Source organism: Phoxinus phoxinus (genome assembly GCF_949152265.1).
Source record: "Phoxinus phoxinus genome assembly, chromosome: 9".
Lineage (NCBI taxonomy): Eukaryota > Metazoa > Chordata > Actinopteri > Cypriniformes > Leuciscidae > Phoxinus > Phoxinus phoxinus.
In genome coordinates this window covers 30,901,554-30,925,994 of record NC_136884.1, presented here as the reverse complement: position 1 = coordinate 30,925,994, position 24,441 = coordinate 30,901,554, and the positions used below count along the sequence as shown (strand labels likewise).

General features: G+C 37.9%; 1 protein-coding gene across 2 annotated transcripts in view; it reads right to left on the bottom strand.

The window, feature by feature from the left end:
- Positions 1-5,071: 5,071 nt before the first annotated feature.
- LOC307004674 (uncharacterized protein) overlaps positions 5,072-24,441 on the bottom strand; it is a 31,060-nt gene continuing 11,690 nt past the window's right edge. Inside the window, exon 3 of one of the 2 annotated variants that reach the window (XM_079624067.1) lies at positions 5,072-5,461. In XM_079624067.1, coding sequence (XP_079480193.1) covers positions 5,337-5,461 — 125 coding nt within the window. In that variant the 3' untranslated portion in view covers positions 5,072-5,336. Of the gene's footprint in view, positions 5,462-15,906; positions 19,684-24,441 lie in introns of those variants that run through there. The other variant, XM_079624066.1, reaches the window with a different exon arrangement.

Here is a 24,441-nt window from a genome sequence, read left to right as displayed (position 1 = left end):
ACCATCGACAAACACTTCACATATCTCAATACAATTGTCATTGAAGACCTAGAAGCTAAACGGTGCTTACACAACAAACAAAATAATTATTAAGCATGCTACATAAAACATAAAAGCAACAATTATTAATGACACTTACAGGTTGTGATACGGAGGAGGAAGCTGATGCAAATACACTTGGAACTGAACCTTCCTTCAATATCAGCGGCTCGCGAATCCAAGTTTGATTGCATTTAAGTTGGTAAAGCAATCGTCTTCAAAATGGCGCGAACAAAGCACAAGGCTCGGACTATACTTCTGTGGTATAGTTGTATATATGAATTGTAGCCACTTAGTCTTCAAATGCTCCTCCTTGGGCAGATGAAAAATGTTGGCTTCAGCGTCTCGTCGCCATGATGTTTCCCTGGTCTTGGAGCGCAATAAGTGGGCGTATCGTATTCAAATAACTTGACAAGTTGACGTCATCTAGTCAGAGAAAAAGCTTCGGTCTTCTAACGATTCATAAAAATGACTCAGAGTCGACTCTCACTTTTGAAAGACAATAACTTTATATACGGTGCACTTTCATATTTCAAACTTTGCAGGATGTTTTTGTTCACTTAGATCTATGTTACACACTACATGAAAGGTAAATTTCAAAATTCCATAATAGGTGCCCTTTAAATATTATAAAGATGTTTTCCCTTTCCATTCTCATTCTAAAGTTCTTGCCATTTCTCTTTTACTGGCATTCTGATTTTGGCCTTAACTTCTTTACTTATTGGAATGTTAATTTCTATATATGATCATTTCAGTTTCTGTTTTTCTAAATAGTCAACTTCCTCATTTCCATCCACTCCCACATGTGCTGGTACCCACAGGAAACACATCTTAATTCATAACTTATTCAATATATACATACTTAAAAGAATGCCATATAAAATATCTAGTCTTGATGATCTCCCATTAGATCTTTTGCTATTATCCTATTTTTATCATTAATCATTTCTTGCCAATTAAAATCTACTAATGGAAAAGGAAATAGCCACGGTGAAATGGGTGACACTACTACTGAGCTAGGGCTCATTTCTACATTTATTATTCCACATGATTGCAAAAGCACAACTTGATTTATTCTCATTCTCTCTCGTTTGCTCAATATGTCATGAGCGTACACAGATTAATAATCGATTTAAAAATTATGTAAAAAATAAAAACGGCATTAATTACCACCGTCTCATGGTATGGCGCCACTGATTCGAGATGCTGAAGGTGTCTGCCACATTTATCCCTGTTCATTTAACTTCTAGTTCTTTGTAAAAAAAATTGTGTGTAATGTCACAATTCATGTAATTAATTAATTTTATTCTTAAAAAAAGTGTGTGGACCTAAAATAAAAACATGCCTAATATCAAGTTAAAGTGTGTATGTCAGGTTAAATTTGTAATTATGATTAACACAAAATAGTTAGGGGAAATACACGTTTGACAAATTGATGTATTGTTTTGTATGTTTTTTCAATACCTAAAGGCAGGATATAAGATGAAAAAGTTCGTTATTTTCAGTGCTCACTTAAAACTGCCCCTCCCCCCAAACAAATCGCATGACGTCATATGACGGAGACGTCTCCCCCGCTCGCTGAGCTGTGTTGATAATTGTGCGAGTGATAGAGCGAGAGAATTAGTGATTAGGACATTTATTTATTTAGTTAGTTAGTTATTTAAGTTAGGTAGTTAGTATACGCAGGCGTATTTTCACGATGGTGAATTACTGCGTTTGTGCTGGGTGCAAAAACACCGTTAAAACCGGTCACAGAGTCCACTGTGTTCCGTGCCTGGCTCAACTTTGTTCGGACCAAACGCGCTGACTTCAGTGCTGCTTCGGTATCCAAGACTTTGGTCATTTGCAGCGCCCATTTCACTGAGAAGGACTACGCGGTTGGAGATCTCATGAGTTATAAAATGGGATTTAAAACCCCAGTGAGACTGGTAGCTGATGCCTCTCTCTCTCTCTCTCTCTCTCTCTCTCTCTCTCTCTCTCTCTCTCTCACACACACACACACCAACCAACATATTCCAGCATTGCAATCTTGACACCGCAGCCTGTTCATTATAGCCACGGCGCTTCAGAGCTGAAGCGGAGCTACAGATGAGGTGTCCCTAATTAACCCGCGGATCTAACAGTAGTTCCGCATTAATTAATTTGCACGCGAGTTTTATTTATTTTTATACCTTGTATTATCCGTATTCATGCACCGAACCGTGACGCCCGTACCATTTCGGTTCAATACGAATGTACCGTTCCACCTCTAAGTTATACTTACCAAGACACCTGACCAACTCTCCTCTGGTTCTCTTTACACCAGATATTTATGTTTCTTCGATAGGAATTATTTAAATTTCTGTTTGGCTCCTCGTCTGTCTTACGCCTGGGAGGCTCAAGATTGTATGTCTGTGGGCCATCGTAGGTTTGAGGGGGATTTTGCATCTCCTCAGACTCAAAACTCTCCATACTTGAATAGAACTTTGTTGGCACGTCTCCCTCGTATGACGTCACAGCTCAGCTGTGTTTTAAAAATATGATCTTGACAGAAATGGCTATAAAGCTTATTGTAGGGCAGTTACAGTAATAATTTTAATGATAATTACATTTTCACTTAGACATCTAAACCTTATTTAATAAAAATAAAAAAACATTTTTTAACCTGACATACACACTTTAAGGTATATCACTATATCATTATCATTAATAGCATCTTTCCAATGTAGTTTTCTAAGAAAAAAAAGAAGAAAAAATTAAGAGAGATTTCTAAAGATCTACATTATTTAATTTCAAGTCCCTATTTGTTGTAGAGTTAAATCAGTAAACATGTGAACAAAATACATTAATTGTACACACATTTAATAAAACACACACACACACACACACACACACACACACACACACACACACACATCAATATTGTATAAATGATCTGCAAAATTAAAAAATGATAATAAATAAACAGGTCACGAGAGCAGGAAGAGCATATCTAGCTCCATCTGTTGGTCTACAGAAAGTCTGGTGCCTAAAAAAAACATGTTTACCGGTAGATGGATAATTTTAATATGGTTTAAAACACATATGCACTAACATATACTCACAAAATCATCCTCATCGGCTGTGGAGGTCAAAACAGCACTTATTATTCTAGGAGTGTCTGAAACCTCTCATGACAATCTGATTCATGTATACATACATGTTAAAGGTACTTACATATTTGATTCTTGAGTCCAGAGATTCATATTCTGATGACCCTATGATAATTATCTCTGGAGACTAAATAAATAATGCATGTTAGATGGCAAATTTAGTTCATGGCACTTCTGATACATGTTAAATTGACTGACATGATCAGTCATGATTTGGTACACAGATATTTAGCACTACACAACCTTTTAAAAACATTTAGATAATTTTTTTTTTAAACTAGGAAAAAAATAGATGTATCCGGTACTACAGACTGTACCGCTCAGTTTATGAGGATATCTCGGGTTGAACGAACGGCTCAGCATAGCCTGAAGATAAATTAATTATTAATCGCTTCTGTTTCTCATAATTTGGCCTTTTCCTTGCATTGCAATTTTTTTCTTAATCTAAATGCGATCAACATTTGATGTGTTTGGGGAATTTGGCTAACATGTAACATTTTAAATACATTCTGCTGAAATTAACAAAAATGACTCGAAAAATTATTCGTTCATTTTGATGAACGATATTCAAAGATCCGAGTCAGTAAAATGATCTGCACTTCCCACTACTAGATGCCACTAAACAGTGGGACTTCACTACATTTTAATAAATAAAAAAAACATTAATGGGAAATTTCACCATTTACATTTTTGAGAGAAATGTCTTGTTTTCATATTGTAGAGAATGGGTTAATTTATGACAAATAGCCTATAAAAAAAAAAATAGGGAACCAGATCAAATAAACCATGCATTCGAGTTCTATGAGAGACATTTTCTAGATTTGTACTTGTATGAAAGTGCAATAATTCTGATGAAATGCAAATATAAATTTCTCAAATGACAAAAATTGTCATGATTATAATTTTAAGCAAAATAATTGTTAGCCTTTTATCAATTAAACCATTATGCAGCATGACAAAAATATGACTACATTTTGATGACTAAAACTAGACTAAAATGCCAGGCATTTATAGTCGACTAAAACTTGACTGAATGAAAACAGGGTTGACTAAATATGATAAAAACTAAAAAGTATTTTGGACACAGGACTAAGACTAAATGTAAAAATAGCTGACAAAATTAACAAGTCGTTCCTGGTTCTGAAAACAATGTTGGTGAAAGTGACTGAGGAAATCAACAGGCATGAAGGGGCCGTTTACACCTGGTCACACAAACAGATATAAATCTGATCTTCAATTCCTGCGCTATATGCAGATTTAATGGATTTCACGTCACCGAAAGCAACAGTTATGAGCTTAATTTAATTGATCAGCAGCTAATTTCAAAATCACAGACCGCAATAAGAGAGAGCGGCAACACAATGATCATTTCATATTTTTACTTTTAATAAAGATGAATGTGTGTTAAAGGGCTTACCGGATGGCCAATTTCCACAAGTTGGTGTGATTCTTTAGGGTCTTCATGTAAAGTTTGTAACATACTTTGGTTAAAATTCCTCAATGGTTGTGTAAAACAACACCCTTTTACCTCCTCAAAAACAGCTCTGTTCACAGCGACCCGTTTCGGTGCATCTTTAAATGATAATGAGCAACTGCTCACCCCGCAGACCTCCTGAAGTGGTTTGAGCGATCGGATTTAAATCTGTCTCGAATGTGTTTCTGAGGGAATTTACACCTGGTCTTTTCACGATCGGATAGCTGTCCGATTACAGAAAACGCATGCAGTGGCCAGGTGTAAACAGCCCCGAAGAGTGTGATTCCCAGATAGCAAACTGACAGTGGGTCCTTTTAATCTGTCTATTACACTGGCCAAAAACTAGTAATCTGGCCAAAACTAGCTACAGAAATATTTCAAATCTAATGGACCAACATAAGATAGACTGCTCTATAAAAGCTTGAATAGTTATTAATTAAATGCCTTTATTAATTTTAATAAAACATGAAATCATTAAAAACTTGAAAATCAAAATGTTTAGCCAGTAACAATACAACAATAAAACATTAGGTAATTACAGACTTTACATGTATTTACTATTTTTTAAATAGTTTTATTCATGTATACATTGATTAGAAATTACAGAAAAATGTAATTGTACCAAGAACCAATTGTACCAATTTCACTACATGAAAAATTTTTTTTTGTTTTTATTTGTCAGCACTGTTGGGTCAGGATGCTGACAGTGGGACGGCTCCTTGAGCTCTATCTGTTGGCAGGTTGAACCACCGTATTACATGCTTTGTAATCTTGTCATCGGTGGCGGCACGGGAGACATGGCTCTTTCTCACAGCACCTGTAATACACAAGCAGATTTTCATTAAATGTCATGAAATCACATTTGAGCTACCAGGTTGTTTATTTAAATGATAGACATAACCACAGCCTTTAAAACAAAAGTGTACAATCTGACATTTAGAAGCACACTGTAACTTTTAGCACTTTCGCGGTTAATAAACAGAACCGTATGCGTCTTGCGGTAGAACATTGTAGCCAGAGCTACTTCTCTGTTTATTTCTATGGCGAGTCACTCAGGTAATGGGATACTCCGCAGCGGTTGGCATCCCGCGCTGTCTAAAATGGTCAGAATACACTTATTATAGGTGCAGCCTGCAGTCATGAAAATTAAAATTAGGTTGAATAACTGTTCTTCCAGTTTCACCTGATATTATAACAGTTACTCTAAAATAGTAATTAATTACTACCTACAAATGACATCTTCAACAGTGTAATTAGATTAATGTAATAATTATTATCTTTAGAAAGTATTGGTCTACTTATTATTAATTACTAAGTCCCATATCAACCTCAACCACTTGAACAATACAATGAGGAGAGACAAGAAACTGCACTTTTAATGCTTTCAAAATGAACAATATACAATTGCATGAATTATTCTTGAATTTACCAAAGTGTGTAGAGTGAGAAGGTTACATTAAAAATATACCTTTTAAAAATGTATGTTAAATCCACTATTGTTTTATACAGAATTGTTCTATAGTCTATGCAGTAGTCTATTTAATGTAATTACATCATATTTTATTTTAAATTACAGAATAATTAAGAGTAATCCCTTTAATTAAATTACAATATTTAGATTACTTGGTAATTAATTACACCCAACACTGTATAACAGTAATGACTCTTTGTGTCTGGCGCTGTTGCCATGGTGACTCATAATATCTGCGCTCCATTGATAATGGCTTTTTATAGTTGTGGTGCACACGCTCAACTCAGAGTCAGTCAACTTAGAGTTGATTGAACTAACTAATTTCAGCTGATCTGTAACCGAAAACTCAGTTTCCCATCTCAGGGGAAGTCAACTCAGAGTTCAAGTTTTAACTCAGAGTTGGTTGAACCTCCTTATTGAAACAGGCCCCAGGTTGTGATTCAGTAATCTATATGTGAAAATATAATTGAATGTAGTATTAACTATAACATACTAGTGTAATGAAGTCCACTGGAGACAAGTTGTAGGGAAGCCAAGTGCAGTTTATTTAGGATAACATGAACAAATATAAAACAAAAGCATGGCGTGGTCTGAACTTAGAACAAGACTTAAACATGAACATGAAGCTTACCAGACAGAGGTTACACAAATACAACTTGACAAAGACACAAAGCCCTCACGCAAACATGAGGGCTTAAATACACACAAGACTAATGACAAGACAAGGGACACCTGTGAACAATGACAACATGACACAGACAAGGCAGGATCACATGACTTGAACAAAGGATTACATGACAGACATGAAACAGGAACATGAAACATAACCAAATCGTGACACACAGCATGTGTTTTTTCATACCCCAATGTTAACATGCACTGTAAAAAAAATGTCAGTAATTTTAAAGTGCCCCATTATGTTTTTTGAATATTCCCTTTCATGCAGTGTGTAACATACGTGTTTGTGAATGTAAAAACGTTCAAGTCGAACAAGCCTATTGGCTGCGTTTACACCATTGACATGTGATCACCGTGATCCGATTTAGCGGATTGGATCATAAGCCAATCAGGACACGGTGGGTTTACACCTGTCCACATCAAGTAGCTTCTGTATCTGAATAACAGATGTGATCTCACATTCCCGTGAGAAAAAAAAGGATGACTCTGGTGCAAAGTCGACCTGAAGTGGTGGGCTTTCTTTTAAAAACAGTTTTCAGTCAGGGGACATTTTACAAATCTCGCAAAATGAGGAGGATGAAGAGGCTGCAAGTACTAATAATGTGGATAGATGCCGTAATAGAAACGGTACAGAGAAACGTATGTGTCACATTTTGGGTTTTGTTCCTTCCTTGTTTCTGTTTCATGTATGTCATGTGATCCTGCCATGTGTTCGCTTGTCTGATGTGTCATTGGTTCATTGTTCACAGGTGTTCCTTGTCTAGTCGTTAGTCTTGTGTATTTAAGCCCTCATGTTTGCCCTTTGTCTTTGTCTATTGAATGTTTCCTTTTGATGTTCTTGTCTTTGTTTTGAGTGTCCAGTTTCATGCCTTTGTTTTATGATCACGTTTTGGAATTAAAGTTGCACTTTGGTTCTCACATCAACTTGCCTCCAGTGGACTTTATCATTGCAGTACGGGTCCGAGAACGCAGCCAACTGTGGTGGGAAAAATGCCCGTTCTTTACAGAAAATGAATGGTTCTGCAACTTTTAAGTGCAAAGGCTAACATTTCAGTATATTTGCGATGTAGGGGAGAGCGGGGCACAACCTAACACGGGGCTAGTTGTAACACCCTTGTTTTAAATACTTCCACACATACTAGCATGATGAAACTTAGTGTATTTTCTAATTGCTATATCAACACTATATAGAGAAAAAATTGTGCCAAATTTCAGAAATCTTTGGAAGATATCACTGAACATTTATTTAACCAAAGCAAAAGTACATTTCTTATTTAATTTTTCATCTCTATTTTTGGTGTTTATTTAAAATGAGACAAATATGGTTATTTAATGCGTCGCTAACTAGCAGAAGACACTAGCAGGGTTTAGATCCCACTTGTGAAGGTGGGGCATGTCGTCACACTGTGTTACAATGAACTATGCTATTCTAATCTATACTTTTATTAATTCTATTGAGAAAAAGGTGAATAAAGACAGAGTCAATGTTCAGAAATGATTCATTATTATTATGTTTTGTGTTTTCCGGTGTGTTCGTTGTCAAACTCGAAAAATTATTTAAAAATATATAAAAAATTACCATTATTTTATATGAAAAAGTTAATTATTTTATTTTATTGAGAAAATATTTTAGTTTGTCTTTTATATTTTTTTTTGTAGATCAGATAGCATTTTAAACTGTCATGGTCATGTTACAATGTACCCCACCTTTGGGGCATGTTGTCACATTTCACTTCCATTCTTTCGGGGTATATCAAGAAAAAAGTATACACTGTATTAATAAAACAAAACCACATAAATGTACTATACCTGTGGGAAAAAGTAAATACTCTGAACAGGCTTACAGAAATGGAGAAAGTCAGAAAGCGTTTGGTTGTGTCCCGCTCATATATTAATGACAGTGGGCGGGGTTTGTGTGACATCCACCTGTGAATGCAGACACGATGGCTGGATTGCGTTTACATTACACTGAGATCCGATCACAATGGCCCTCATTTATCAAAAGTGCGTACACCAAATTTCCAGCGTACACCTGGCGTACACCCAAAACCACGGTGACTTTGCGATTTATCAATATGGACGTTGGCGTACGGCACGCTCAAATCCTACGCCAGCTCAGGAGGTGGTGTACATGTACGCACGTTTTGAGTTAGTGCTGAAATGCGCAGAAAAACAATTCCTAACACCACAAAACGCACTGACAAACTAAAGATATGATATATTATGACCCTGTAAAAAAACAACAACAGAAATTATAAACTTCAGTGTTTATTTTTGTGAGTTAAGCCCGGCATGCGCGCACGGACTGGGTTCAGTAATGCGTTTCCATTACCCTTCAAATTGCGCAAATTGAAATTGCGAATTGAAAATACGCCCAATGGAAACACGTCAATTTCGCAAAAACTCGCGTTTATCGCAAAAAAAGTTTTTACGCTCGCATGAGGTGGTTTTTCAGGCAATTCGAAAAAGGAATATTTCGCAAAACTGCAATGGAAACAGTTTTTGCGCATTTACAGTCACCTGAAGACGCGGTGTGTTTGGGGTCCGTGTCCGCAAATAATAATAATTATCATCATTATTACTAGGCTATATTTAGAAGACGCTTTTATCCAAAAAAGGAACAAAGCAATTCGTCAAATGACATTCATAATACGGGTTAGACAATAATAATACAGGACTAAGATTATCACAAATAAACACAAGATTTTGACGCATATCCAAGGGTTTGTGGAGCGGAGTGTGGAACGCGCACTGGATGGCACGGAGGCGCGCGCGCGAACACTTTTTCTTATCAATAGTGAAACAATTTAAAATACTCCATCATTTCTGGTCATACTGAAAATAATAATACATTATTTGTAACTACAAGAAAACGTTGTGCTTTTGTAAAATAAAATAAAACAATCAGTTTCATGATCTCCGTGAACTGGAGCGCGAGAACTGAAACAAAATATAGCCTATCTAAAGCTTGAAATGTCCACTTTAAAACGAACAAATTGGAATCGAAAGCTAATACATTTTGTTCCGATTAAGTAATCCGTATGAAAGGTGCATTTCTCTCTAAAAGCGCATTAACAGCGAAGATGGAGATCTTAGCCGACTTAGAAAACAATAGTTTAATATTGGCTCTTCTCATTCATCACTGCGGGAAAATATCAATTCCAGATTCTAATTTGACCTTAGAAAACCAGTAAAATCGACATGTTTTCCATATTAATTTGTGTATATTTTACATGTTTAATAAAGGGGCAAAAAGTCATTAAACAAAAATCTGAAAATTCGTCGATATTTACTTTTTTTGCGCAGCAGTTGGTGTTGCCAGTTCAAATTAAACTTTTGGTGTTCAACTTTGCGTTTTAAAAAGACAACCGTTAATTTTTCGTTTTTCAATTACGGGTTTAAAAAGGAAAAACGAATAGACACAAAAGTAGCCTACATGGATCTTTTGGAATAAGAGACAGAGTTCTTTATTAAATTAATAAAATAAACAATAATTAGCCTATAGGAATACTGGATTCTAAACCTCAAAGAAATGTCACAATCAAAACCTCAGAGCAGAAATGAGGGGAAACACCCAGAAACTCCTTATATATCGTTCGGAGTAGCCTATAAGGGCCCTGACATTAATGCTTGGATAACACGTAGCCTACGTCTCCTTCCATTAATAATAATAATGTCTAATGCGGTGGCTGTGATATTATATAAACCAACGTCCGTTGCCGTGATTTTTGGAATGACTTATCGCGCGAGAAAAAAGGACGTTTTAGTTGCATAATATCGGTTAATGGAAACGCTGTCATTTCGCAATAGTTTTTTATCGATATTTAGATAATAGCGCAAAACATTTGACATTCTTCTTCTTAAATAATAATAATAATACAAATAATAATAATGACGAAGACATTCTTCTAAATAACAATAAGCGTCATTAATAATCAAAATCATAATAGGCTACTAATAAGAAAAATATTACAAATTGTCATGCAATTATTCACATCATCATCACTATTGTACACCCTATTACATGTGACGTCATACGAAATTCAACGCTAATAGTTTCAAAACACGTGCTGTAAAATAATGCATTGTTTGTGATAGGTGCTCAACCAACCAGCGATTTAAACTGGATTTCCACCGGAGAAGTTTCTCCTCTTTGCCGTCTTCCGCGTGTCCATGGCGTAAAATGAGGGCGTGGGGGAGGCGGAGACGTGAATATATAGGGGCGTGTTAATCTAATGACGATCGTTTTCAGCCGCGGCATTTATCAAGAGGCAGGTTTGCGTACACCTGAATTTCAAAGGTACGCACAGCTTCATAAATCAGGCGGTGAGAGGAGTGTAAGCATAATCTTACGCCAACATATCTTCCGTTTCGACGCAAGATTCGACGCAAGATTTCGTCCGTTTCGACGAAATCTTCCGTTTCGACGCAAGATTGATAAATGAGGGCCAATGCGTCCTTGACTACCTCCGAACCTGGACAAGCTGATCGGATAACATTACTATCAGAAACACATTTACATTTGTCTTGTCAATGTGTATGTGGACAACATCCAGATACAGGTCGCATATTAATGCCAAGTGTAAACGCAGCCATAGTGTTCCCAAAATAAGCCCCTTAAAAAACTGATTCAGGAGAAGAAATGTATACAAGAGTAAATATTAACAATTAATTAAATTATAACGTAAAAAAAATATTCTTATTTAACACGTTACAAAAGTAAAATTCTAGCTTCCAGTCATACGCAGTCTACTTACGCCTAATGCGCAACTTACGAAACTCACATTACTCACATAAGTTGCGCTATATAGACTTAAGTGGAATCCGTATGTTTGTTTGGCTGGAAGCTAGTTATTTTACTTTATAAAGTTTTAAATATTAATATCATTAGTGACTGTCAGTGAACAGTGTCAGTATGCCTTGTACCTGCTGTACCATTTTAATGTCTCTTGAGTGGCTTTAAGATATCTTTTACCTGTTGTTTTTTGTTCCTGTTACGTTTTCCGCAATAAGTCCGCAACAAGCTAAATGAGAGCAAGTTTTTGCATCTCATTTGCAAATCCAGCCGATGACATGGCTCCCCAAACCATCACAGACTGTGGAAACTTCACACTGGACTTCAAGCATCTTGGATTGTGTGCCTCTCCTCTCTTCCTCCAGACTCTGGGACCTTGGTTTCCAGATGAGATGCAAAATTTGCTCTCATCAGAAAAGAGGACTTTGGTCCACTGTGCTTTATTAAATCCAGAGTCAACGCAGCAGTCTACCAGGACATTTCCAGAGCACTTCATGCTTCCTTCATTTTCAATGACCATGGTATTACTGTGTAATTACTGTATGGGTGTCATAAGCTGTAAGCCATAATCATCAAAATTATAACAAATAAAGGCCTGAAATATCTCACTTTGCATGTAATGAGTCTATATATTAGTTTCACCTGTTGAGTTGAATTCTGTAAGTAAGAAAGGGAGATAAGTGCAGTGTAGATCAAAATATGTGTTTTATGGTGGGATGTTGTGAACTCTTTTGGTGGACCAGAAAATGTTAGACCTATCTGGGCCACCCATTTTCGTATGCCTGTCGAGGCATTTAGTCCATTCCCTATACCCGTCCTCCTCCACCAGCGCATTAGTGATTCATAGCTCAGCCCCTTGCTTTGTGGTACAGGAGATTTGCCTTCATAGATGAAAAAATCCCATGTATCCATGTATAAAAATGGGCTTAGTCCACTAAAACAAAGAGCTTTAACCCCCCCTTTGTCGGCTTCTCTTTGTGGTATTGTTTTAGGGAAATCCTGGCCTTAGATGCCACCATTCTCTCATCTATGGTGATATTTTGATGGAGATGTTAAAAAGTATTACATGCATCACACATCTCCCGATACTCTGGCTTCAATTTCCCTAGACGGCCATAAGCAGGTGTTCCTGTTTTTCTCATATTTTCAGCATCCATCTTTGGATCCCTCAGATGAAGTGCTGAGGATATGGCTTGAAACTTCCGTCACGAGATGACAGTGGCAGGAAAGCCAAGACTGTACAGTCTGGATCCATTCCAATAATCCATCAGTGCTGGTAACTTTACCAGACCCTTGTAAATTAGAACTGACAGGTAGGAGTACAGGTCCTTCTGGGTCCTGCCATGGTTTACGTCTGGTGTCCTGATGCTCAGCTGCATATGCATTTGAGTTTTGAATAATGGTCTGACACACTGTGGGTGAAAGGAACAACTGAAACAGCTCCAGAGCACTGTAGGACTCTCGTTGTCTGAGATGGTGGTATGCCTGGTTCATCTGAGGTGTGCCATCTTGCCTCAGAGGAAACAACAGGCTCTGTTAGTCTCCCTCTTCCTCTGGTTTGTACTCTCCCTCACTCGAGGCCACTTGTAGTTCCATGTGCCAGGAGCATACCACTTCTGAAGTTCAAGCCCTTGCTAGAGACACTACTAGCCAAATGGACCCCTGATACATTTGGGTATTTATCTTTGATCATGTGAGCTACCTCTGTCTGCAAAACATCAAGAAGAACTGTTGAGGCAGTCGAAACTTCCAGTGTATGTTTTTCATGACTACTTTTCAAGTGGTAGGAAATCATCAGCTGATGATTTACAGTGAGCGAGTAGGGAATATTTTTGAAGTAATTTGTGTGTCGTGCAACCTGCTTAAAAAAGCTGTGCTTTGCTTCAAAACGCATAGTCCATAGACTGACAAGAGGACCAAACGATTTTACCATCTCAGGGTAATGCTCCAAAAAATGGTGCTTTGGCAGAATTTTGACATTGGGGAAAAGTTCTTGGTACCTCTGCCTGTGTTCAGAAATTTTCATCTCAAGGTAGGATATGGATTCATCTGTGTGTACTGGGGAAACCACCAACTAAACAATATCATTTAGGTCCATTAGCACCTGCCACGCAGGCTCACCTTCAGGCACCACATGCCCAATCAGAAATGGAAGCAATCTGATCAAACTCCAATTTTCATGGGCATTACCACCAATTGTGTAGTGCTGTGAAAATGTACAAGGAATTGCATGAGGCTTGTTCTTCCAACCCACTTGTAGGAAAACTGGAGGATTGATTTATTGAGGCTTTCCAATGAAAAGTATTTCTTTGATATCAGCAAAAGCTAAGCAATGTGCAAGTTCTATAGGGACTACACCCTCAAAAATGTCATGTAGCACATCTGGTGGATATGCAGATAGCACGTTGAAATGAGAGAGGTGCTTAGTAAAAACACATTCTCTTTTCACTCCACAACAGCTTGTGCCATTCTCCAGTGCAGTTTTCACATGAGCTTTTTGAAGATCTTTATCTCTGAGGTTGAATGCACCAGACCGAACTTCTTGTTCCAGGCTGGACATCAGAATTCTTTCCCACACAAAACCGACAAAAGAAATCAGATGAAAAGCTTTCAACAAAGCCAGCAATACCATGTGCCGCCAAGTTGTCTGCCACCACACAATAAACAGTACCTTTAAGAAAGGTTCCAAGAAGATGAACGAATATGCCATCTTTTTCTAGAATTGAAAGGTCACGCAGAAGAGGATCAAGGACTTTCTCATACCCATAGTGCTTTAAATCCTCACTTTTGCACAGGAGAGCCAAATAGATTGAGAAGAGAGATGAATTGGAGCCTGGGGGTAAATTGCTCAAAATCCAGTACACAGCAAAAAGCTTGTGTTTCTTTCGGGACGTCCCAAGTGGGTTACACACCTTAAAATCACCTGCATATAAAGTCAAAGAAATTGTAAAAGGAACTGGAGCAAAATACAGTGTATCACAGATCACAGGTAATCTGTAATGTATCTGCTTGTTTTACACTCTTTGACCACAAGGCTTATTGTGAGCAAATGAAGCCTCGAGAAATTAACCCTTTTGTGAACCATTTGGCTGAAAAGCTTTAATGCTTCACAAGGCTTCATCTCACCACCACTAGGGAATAGTGAATGAGGGTTTAGGGGGCGATTTCGGATTCTACCTTGCTAATTAGCATATCAACTTTACCTGGTGCATACTGGCTGGTGCATTCTGTCTGGTAGGGGTGCAGCCAGTAGTTCGCCCTAAACACACATTGTAATCAAAACACACCAAGCGTTCAATCTCTGAAACTGAAAAATGGTTGGGATAAGGATCATGGTGTTTTCTCCTCTGAGAGGAACACATGGTTGGAATCATTTGAAAGCACCTTATTATTTACAGTTTCAGGAGTGTTTCTCATCTTACTCTTGTACATTGCCGTAAGAGTTTTGATTTTTGTGAGACACTTTAATAATAATAATAAGTTTATTTTATATAGCGCCTTTCTAAAGACTCAAGGTCGCTTTACAATAAATTACAAAAACACATGACATAGAAACATGACATAAAAACATGACATAGAAACTGTGAAGATACATATAGAATCAGAACATAGATCAGGGGTCGGGGAAACAAGTTACAAAAAGATATGTTTTAATGTGGGTTTTGAAGTCATGTAGTGATGAGAGATTACGGATGTGTTGTGGAATGGAATTCCAGAGAGTTGGGGCAGCGGTGCAAAATGCTCTACCACCAAACGATAGTTTGTGCCGTGGGATCATCAACAGACCGGTATCCGAAGATCTAAGTGTGTGAACAGGGGAGTATGTATGGATGAGATCAGAACTATAGTTGGGGGCAAGACCATGGAGTGCTGTAAATGTAATAAGTAGTATCTTGTACTGAATGCGATAGCGAATGGGTAACCAATGTAGACTGCGTAAAATTGGAGTAATGTGGGAAGATTTCCTTGAGTGAGTGAGGACTCTGGCGGCAGAGTTCTGGATATATTGAATTTTATTTAATGATGAATTGACTTTACTGCCATAAGGCTATCATCGAATGCCAAAGTTAGACACATTCCCCATCAACTGATGCTGGTATGACAGAGAATGTTCTTTTAAAGAGCATGTAGAAGAGAAGAGTAAGAACTGGCCATCCAAACTTTTCAAAGCATGTTTTGATAAGTAAGGAATAATTGACGACAGGCCGTTGAATTATTATAAAAATAATGCACACCCGAGGTGGTAATGCGGTCACGACGCGAAGCGGAGTTACACCTCGGGTGTGCATTATTTTTCTAATAATTCAACGGCCTGAAGTCAATTATTCCGCTTATACTACAGTTACCACAACTCGAAATATTGTTCAGATGATGTATTTCAAGACGTTTGTAAAGTTTGTCATTAAAACGCTCTTGTATGTAGGACTAATTCCTTGCGCATCTAAACCCATGCTCCGTTGCTAATTCCAAAATGTCATTTTAGAGTTAGTAACGGAGGCTTGAGTCACTGATAGAGTAATGCTGGGACACACTTAACGACTGACACATTCTCTGACTGTGAATGCAGCAGATTTTAAACACCGCTGTGAACACAGACTGAACGCGCTGAAAACGCCTGCATCATAAGTATCAAATTACATTCATAACCGGCCTTACAGTAAGTGTGTCCCCGGCTTTATGCAGTTATTAATGCAGTTATGAGAGAGAAGCATGTGCGTCAATATTATTATTTATTTATTTAATTCGTTTTAATTCATTCGTTCATTCTATTTTTCTTTTAGTGACAGTAGACTATAGCCTAATAAATGAAACACAAAGCCCTTTTAACAAGTATATGCCTATCAATAATTATTTATTTGTTATATTATCTGCAATAATTCCTGCAGAAACCCGTGCAGCAGGACTATCAATTTATTTAAATATTCAGTTAAATTTTCTATTGATTGGACTTCATTTATTAAAATTAAACTGCATGTTTCCATTGATTGTGAAGTTAGACATTGAACATCGCAGATCAAGCGCATGGGGCTGCATGGTTTTCCTTGTTATGAATTGTATCCTATTTTCCGTTATTACGTTAACTACGTGAAGTGACATGGAACTATAATGCGGTCAAGACCTGCCGGAACTACTTTAGCCGTGCGGTTCCCTGAAAATAATTGCACACCATAGAATGTTAGTCAACCAATCAGATTTAAGCATTCAATGGCCCTGTAGTATAATGATCATTAAAGGTTCTCTAAGCGATCCTGGGTGACGTCACTTCTTGTTGACGTTCGAACTATTGTCAAACAAAACCGAGGCTAGCTAGACCCTCCCTCCTTCTCATCCGCGCACTAACCCCCAAACCCCACCCCACATCATTCTTGTCGGTTATTGGCTGGAACAGTTTGTTATGTTTCATGGTGCGGGTTAGTCCAGTTTGTTTTTGCTGCTGTTTGTGGAGCCTGGGGTGTCTACAGAGACCGCATTTTTTTAGAGTGTGTTCAGGAGACAGACAGCTAGCGGATAGTGAGGAGATATTTGCTGTATGTGACAAAAAAAATTTGGCCTAAAAAATGCGTGACATCGCTTAGAGCACCTTTAAGGTTTGCTTGCATTTAATCTATGTACCGGACTATATGTCGCATTAGTCATAAAATGCGCCATGAAGAGGAAAAAAACATATAAGTCGCACTGGACTATAAGTCGCATTTTTTTTGTTTTAATTCACAAAATCCAAGACCAAGAACAGACATTTAATCTGGAAAGGCAAGTTATTCAGCTACACAATAGCACACAGAACAACAGGCTGAATAGGTGTCCGGCATGTTAACGTAACAGGGTTTCCCGCAGCACTTTGGAACTAAGGCGTCCGCCTAATAACACGCCTGCCGCCTTAACTACGTTGTCAAAAAAATTTATATGAGCGATATCCGCCGTGTTACTCTGTCCTGTTTAGAGCTCAGATTCTCTTCTCGAGCCCGATATTTCCCGCCGCTATACTCGGGCCGGACCCGTGATCTAGAGACGTGCGGCGCGGGACTAGATTTGATGGCCGAGTGCGGACGGTAGCCTAATGCACTCACTCTGTGTGTGCGGCTGCGAGAGAATAAAACGATTAAATATAAATATTTATGAATAAAACATAAAAACTAATACATTTTTCTTCATCTGTTGCAGAAAAGCAACAAGAACAACTAAAACAAAATAGAAACGATTTACAGGCCAGAGTTTCGATTTGTAACATGATTGCAGCGTTGAGTGATGTAGCCAATCACAGACATATGTGTTGATTTCTGGAATCAGAAGCATTTAAAATAGAAACTCCTCACCGCTCAAAACTGACTTTTTGTTCAGTGATGAATTCTGCATGGTGGCAAATCCTCTGATTATAAAATATAGATCTTCTTCTTCGACGTTGTCATCAGGGGCTGGCGGGCTATTGTATGTTACACCGGCGTCGTAGCGAGCTTACTGGCTAACCGGCTAAAGTTAATATGGACAAAGTTTTTTATCTGGAACACTAACAGTAAACCTCACCGGCCGGAGAGAGATTCAGAAGCAGCGTCGGACGAACCGCGGACAAGTGTATGCTGCGTTCACACCAAACACGAATAGAGCGTCTGGCGCGAGTGATTTCAATGTTTAAGTCAATGTGAGGTCCTGCGGCGCGAATGAGGCGTTTACTTAGCACGGTGTGAATTCACCTCATTCGCGCGTCCAGTTTTTTTTTTTTATTGAGTAGGCCTAACTATCATCATTTTCCCAGATAGTGTATAGATTTTTAGGCATTCTATTATCTCAAACAGCCTGAAAAATAGTGCATTTAGCGTAAATGGGAAAAAAAATCTCCCCGGGGGGAGACCCCCTAGGTTTGGGCTAAGCCCCGAATGTTTACATCGTCTGGCTCCGCCCCTGTTTAACTTCATAATAATTTATAATCATTAGTCATTTATTTAGTTGATTTATCATTTATTCTGTAACGAGGTATGTTGTAATGGGAAGGGGGCAAACGTTCAAACACTTTAATAGCCCCTCACGAACGATTGCCGCACACACATAACCAATAAATAGTCCAGGCCTGGTCCTGTCTTGTTCTTCACTGTCGTAGCTTCTCCTTCTATGCTTCAGAAGCTCCTTCGTGAGAGATACGAGACCGGTGCACCGTTCTCTCACGGGTCTCTGCCCCGGTTTTGGTAGGTTGCCCACCAGACAAAACGGATATCTTTTGACAAGTTCCGGCGTCCGGGACTGGATTTGATATTTCTGCTGGGGGGATTCCATCCGTGTGATTTTTCAAGTGCCTGTTAAGACTTCCTTTTAGAATGAAACTTATTCCGCACTGTTGGCAGGTGAAAAGGCTTCTCTCCAGTGTGAGTTCTCATGTGGGCCTTAAGGTTTCCTTTTCGGTTGAAACACATTCCACACTTTAGGCAAGTGTAAGGTTGCTGTCCAGTGTGAATTCTCATGTGGGCATTAATGTTTCCTTTTCGGTTGAAACTTTTTCCACACTGAGGGCAGGTGTAAGGCTTTTCTCCAGTGTGAACTCTCATGTGAGCTTTAAGGTTTTCATGATGATCAAAACTCTTTCCACACTCTGGGCACACGTAAAGCTTCTCTCCAGTGTGAGTTCGAATGTGCCTGTTAAGGCTTCCTTTTAGATTGAAACTTATTCCACACTGTTGGCAGGTGAAAGGCTTCTCTCCAGTGTGAATTCTCATGTGGACATTAAGGTTTCCATGTTCACTGAAACTCTTTCCACACTGAACGCACATGTAAGGCTTCTCTCCAGTGTGAATTCTCATGTGCCTGTTAAGGATTCCTTTTTGATTGAAACTTCTTCCACACTGTTGGCATGTGAAAGGCTTCTCTCCAGTGTGAACTCGCATGTGGTCTTTAAAGCGTCCTTTCTTAGTGAAACTCTTTCCACACTGTTGGCAGATGTAAGGACTACCAGTCCCTGTCTTTTGAGCTGTTTTTCGTGAGGAAATCGTTTCAGTCTGTGAGCAATTAAAAAAAATATCTCCAGTAATTAAATTATGATGATTGTTATATTGACATTTCCCTTCCATTTCATCGAGTACTTCAGTCTCCTCTTTCATTGCCATCAGGTCTAAGGCGAAGAAAGAAGGAAAAAAAGTAAATTCCAGTTTAATGGCACAAATCAACAGACATCCAAACATTAATACATGTAAAGCATCAAAAACTGCAAGAGAGAACAGCAGAACAAAACAAGAGAAAACAAAACAATGATATACAATGAAAATGACCAACATATGTAACACCATTTAGTGTTTAAATATCAGAAAAATGTTGAATGTTTAATTATTATTAATTATTTTTAATATTTAATAATGTTTAATTTAGCAGAAAAACATATGTGTGAAGATTTTTTTTTATCAGGATTGAAGCCCCATCATTGCATTGAAACTGCTTGTTGAAGTTACAAATGACCTGTGGCTTTTATCACCTGATTGTGTATCAAAGTATAATAATGACGAATGTCTTTGAGAAACTTTTTTTTTTTGAATTGCACAAAAAAAATGCGTTGCATTATAAGTGCTTGCATTTTGGGGTGCTGAAATTCTGCATGGTTGTGTATATAAGCTGTGAATATTTCAACTGAAAACATTTTCAACACACAATTACAATGCTAAAAAAGTCTATTCAAATTCACGTTACAAACTTGATTAGCAAAATATGAACTAGGTTTAAAAATACCACCTATAATAATTAAAAGGCAATTTTCAGTCCATTTTATTTTGCTTTACAAATTCACTTCCACAAAATTGTCAGAATATTCAACATTGCACATCTGGGAACAGCAGGAATAGGAGTAGAGCTGCATAAGAACAAGCATTACACCTGAGGAAGACCTATATTGCTCTGTTTCCTTAAAGGTGCTCTAAGCGATCGCGGTTTGCGTAACCTCTTGTTGATGTTTGAATTATTATCAAACAAAACGGAGGCTAGCTAGACCCTCCCTCCTCCTCATACACGCAATAACCCCCCAAACCCCACCCCACATCATTCTTGTCGGTTATTGGCTGGAACAGTTTGTTATGTTTCGTGCTGCCGGGTCGCTCTGTTTATTGATCAGTTTGTTTTTGCTGCTGTTTGTGGAGCTTGGGCTCTCTGCAGAGATCGCGTTTTTTTACAGTGTGTTCAGGGGACAAGCAGCTAGCGGATAGTGACGAGATGTTTGCGGTATGTGAAAAAAAAATGTTTTGGCCTAAAAAACGTGCGAGATCGCTTAGAGCACCTTTAACTTTATATAGTCGTGCTGTATCATGGTTTGTGCGTCACTATGCTGGGGTTGCCCTCATACGTCATACTCCAGGATCACCACAGTTGCTGGACATTCTTAAATGCTTAATGTGAAAAGCGTGTAATGTGGCTTCATGGAATAATAAAAAGACCAAACTCAGTTAGTATATGGAGTATACAGTTGATGAACATACATACTATATACAGGCCACAGATGAGCCCAGAATATGAACGCATGTGCAAAGATTCATGTTAAGCGCATTCCCATAAAGAAAACCCTTGCAGATGTATGAAATCGACCCCAGCACTGCAGCACAGCTGCATTTTAATTTTATTTATTTTAAAGTGCTTTAGTTTACCAGTGTTCATTCACGCTTAAAGGTATAGTAGAAGATTTTCTTTTTCCGGGTGGATCATCAAGACTATTGGTCCTATTAGTTGTCAATCATTCTGGTGATGTTTACGTAAGGCCGTCGTACGTGCTCATATATGTGATTTTTATTTCTGTGCCCCTGAGAGTACGGTGCCATATGTTCAGTGACGTCGAATAACGGCCAGATTCAAGCTGTGCTTGCGCGCGTTGGTTGAAGCTGAGCCTGAGTCGGACGCGTTTAGCGCTGTCATATATCACAACTATGCAGTGTTTTCAACCACATAATGTTTATTTGAGGTTTCAGACATTTAAATACACATAAGCACGAGTAAAACAATACATTTGGAGTTTGTAAAATACACACTGATGTCTGTGGAGGCAGCAATAACAATCATGGCGGCGCCCATCTCACGTTATAGATCAAGATTATTTATAAAGGTTTTTAAATGACCAATGTGATGGAAATTTTACTTCTAGATGTGTTTCTTTTATTCTAGATGTGTTCTTTTATTTTAGAAGTGTTTTTATTTCTGGATACATACAACTTGTATTAACGTTGAACCTTTATTTACTCATAAGCATTTAAAGAAATATAATCATATAAGCTAAAGCACAATATTAAAATATGTAACCAAGCTTTTAGAAATGCATAAGTTTAGAACAAGCTTGCAGGAACAATATGTTCTGGGTTATAGAAAAAACTAAGTAGCGACAGACTATGTGTACTCCGAGTAACCTTTTGTACTCCAAGTGTGAAAAGTATGTGCGCAGCTTTGTTCGAACTAAAGATAGGCAATAGGTGTGAAAAAAGAGCAGTAGCTGAGAGCGGGGATTTTTTTGCAGGCTGGCATTGTTCTGTCTAAGATAGAATTTATGTTAGAAGAGATCTTGAACACAGACGTACACAGACGTTTCCTTTTAAGGTAAACGAGACAAATATTTTGACAAATGCAGCCCACTCAGGATATGTTGGGGGTATATAACCTTGGCAAAGAGGACTGACCTTTGCTTTCTCATATCAGACGTTCTCTGTATGTGAATGCCAATTTCTTGCAAGAAATAAACCTTTTTGATACTTTGACTTTTCAAAGGTTCCACTTGTCTGTTTTCCTCCTCACTTTTCAAATAGAATAATTTCCACAACACCAAACACACTCACTTACAAGTATTTGAGAATCAGAATATCAGATAGTTGATGACACGGTAAGCAAGTGAGTTAATACTTTGAATAAAAAAAGAAAATATTTTGAATAAAAAAAGAAAAACTAAATAAAAGCGACACATTTGTCATACAGTGTTATTGTGGCTGCAGTGTATCGTGTGACACGTCGCCATGGAAGCATTAAAGGAAACGGTCTGACACCATGTCCTAACTACACGCGATGCGACACGCAATGAAAGGTATCTTTTCCATGTTAATTAGAGTTTTTGTCTTAACCAGCCGCGATGGCGACACGTCACGCTGGAACAACAATTACACAATTTTATTTGTGTGGGAATGATAATCTCAGTTACTGTTTATGTGCTTTATTTAATGTTAAAAGCATGTAATGTGACTTTGAATATCATTTAGTGCTGCCAGATTTGTAGCTGTAAATGCAATAATGGATAACCCCCCTTAGATCTTGAAATGAAACAAATGGAAACAAGAACGTTCAAACTGTAAAGAAACAAATGTATTATTTGACAAACATTGTTTTAGTAACTCAGTAGCCTATGTATTTGATTAATGTTTAATGGTGTGATATTTGTGAATTTGATTATACAGCTACTTATCCATTTTCTTGCAATTGCCGTCAAGATTACTCTCTGGTGCAGTGCAATCGCCGCAAGAGTCCGCCCACACACTGTTCTGATTGGCTGTGGGGTTTGATTGACTTGTACGCATCTCGCAGTCGCGTCACGTCTAGTGTGGACAGAGAAATTATTTGTCGCTGTATGGCTGTATAATGGTCGCCTTGAAAAAAAACTCACTATGGGGGGTCAGTTAGAATGAAACTTGCGTGTGAAAGGGTTACAGAAAAGATAGAAAATAAATATTTGTGTGTGCTGTGAAGTGGTTAGAAAAAATGTAATCCGTATCGGCAGGTCAAACTCAATGAAAAATCGGAATCGGCCTAGAAAATTGTTATCGGTGCATCTCTTGTTTCTTTTTCAATATCTTTGTTGATGTATTTTTACCAACAACAGAATGAAATATTAAAATAATTTCATTATCATCATGATGCCATACAAACATGACAGAATTGTCCATTCCGAATATGTGTGTAATGTTATTGAACGCTTTTCTATCCATGTTGGATCTGCTTATTTAAGGCAATAATCTTAATTAAAATCTCTCTTAAGATAGTCTCGCAAGGCTAGAGAATCAGACTAACAGCAGAAGGTCTGGACTCAATCACAGCTTTCATTGAACAAGGATAGACCAAGAGGCGGTTTGACTGACATGTAAAGCAACCATCACGGTATGTTTCGTTCAGTGTCATGTTTAGTGGTGTGGAAAATGTAAAGTCAATTCCCCTTCAATAACAGAACGGTGTGTAAAAACTCTTAGACGTATTTTAAAGCGTTTATGTCATTAACTTCATATACCGTATTTTCCGGACTATAAGTCACACTTTTTTTCATAGGTTTGCTGGTCCTGCGAATTATATATCAAATTTAATTCATACTGACTGAGATGAACCAAGAGAAAACAACCAGCAACCTGCAGAATACAAACAGATAGTAAAAAAAAAAACTGTTTTTTTTGCGCTCCCTTAATAATTCCTAAAAAGCTGACATCAGTTCATCGCGATCTCACACATCTCTGTTATTATCAATGAAGCTGCCTGCATGCAGAATTCAGCACTGAACAAAAAGTCAGTTTTGAGTGGTGAGGGGATTCTATCTTAAATGCTTCTGATTGGCCATTGCGTTCCAGAAATCAACACATATGTCTGTGATTGGCTACATCGCTCAACGCTGCAAACATGTTACAAATAGAAACTCTGGCCTGTAAATGTTTCTATTTTGTTTTAGTTGTTCTTGTTGCTTTTCTGCAACAGATGAATAACAATTTATTAGTTTTTATATGTTTTATTCATAGATATTTATATTTAATCGTGTTATTCTCCCGCAGCCCGCACACACAGAGTAAGTGCATTAGGCTACCGCTAAGGCGACAGGCGTGTGTTGCTTAGGTGGCCAAAGTTCTGCGGGAAACCCTGTGTTACGTTAACATGCCGGACA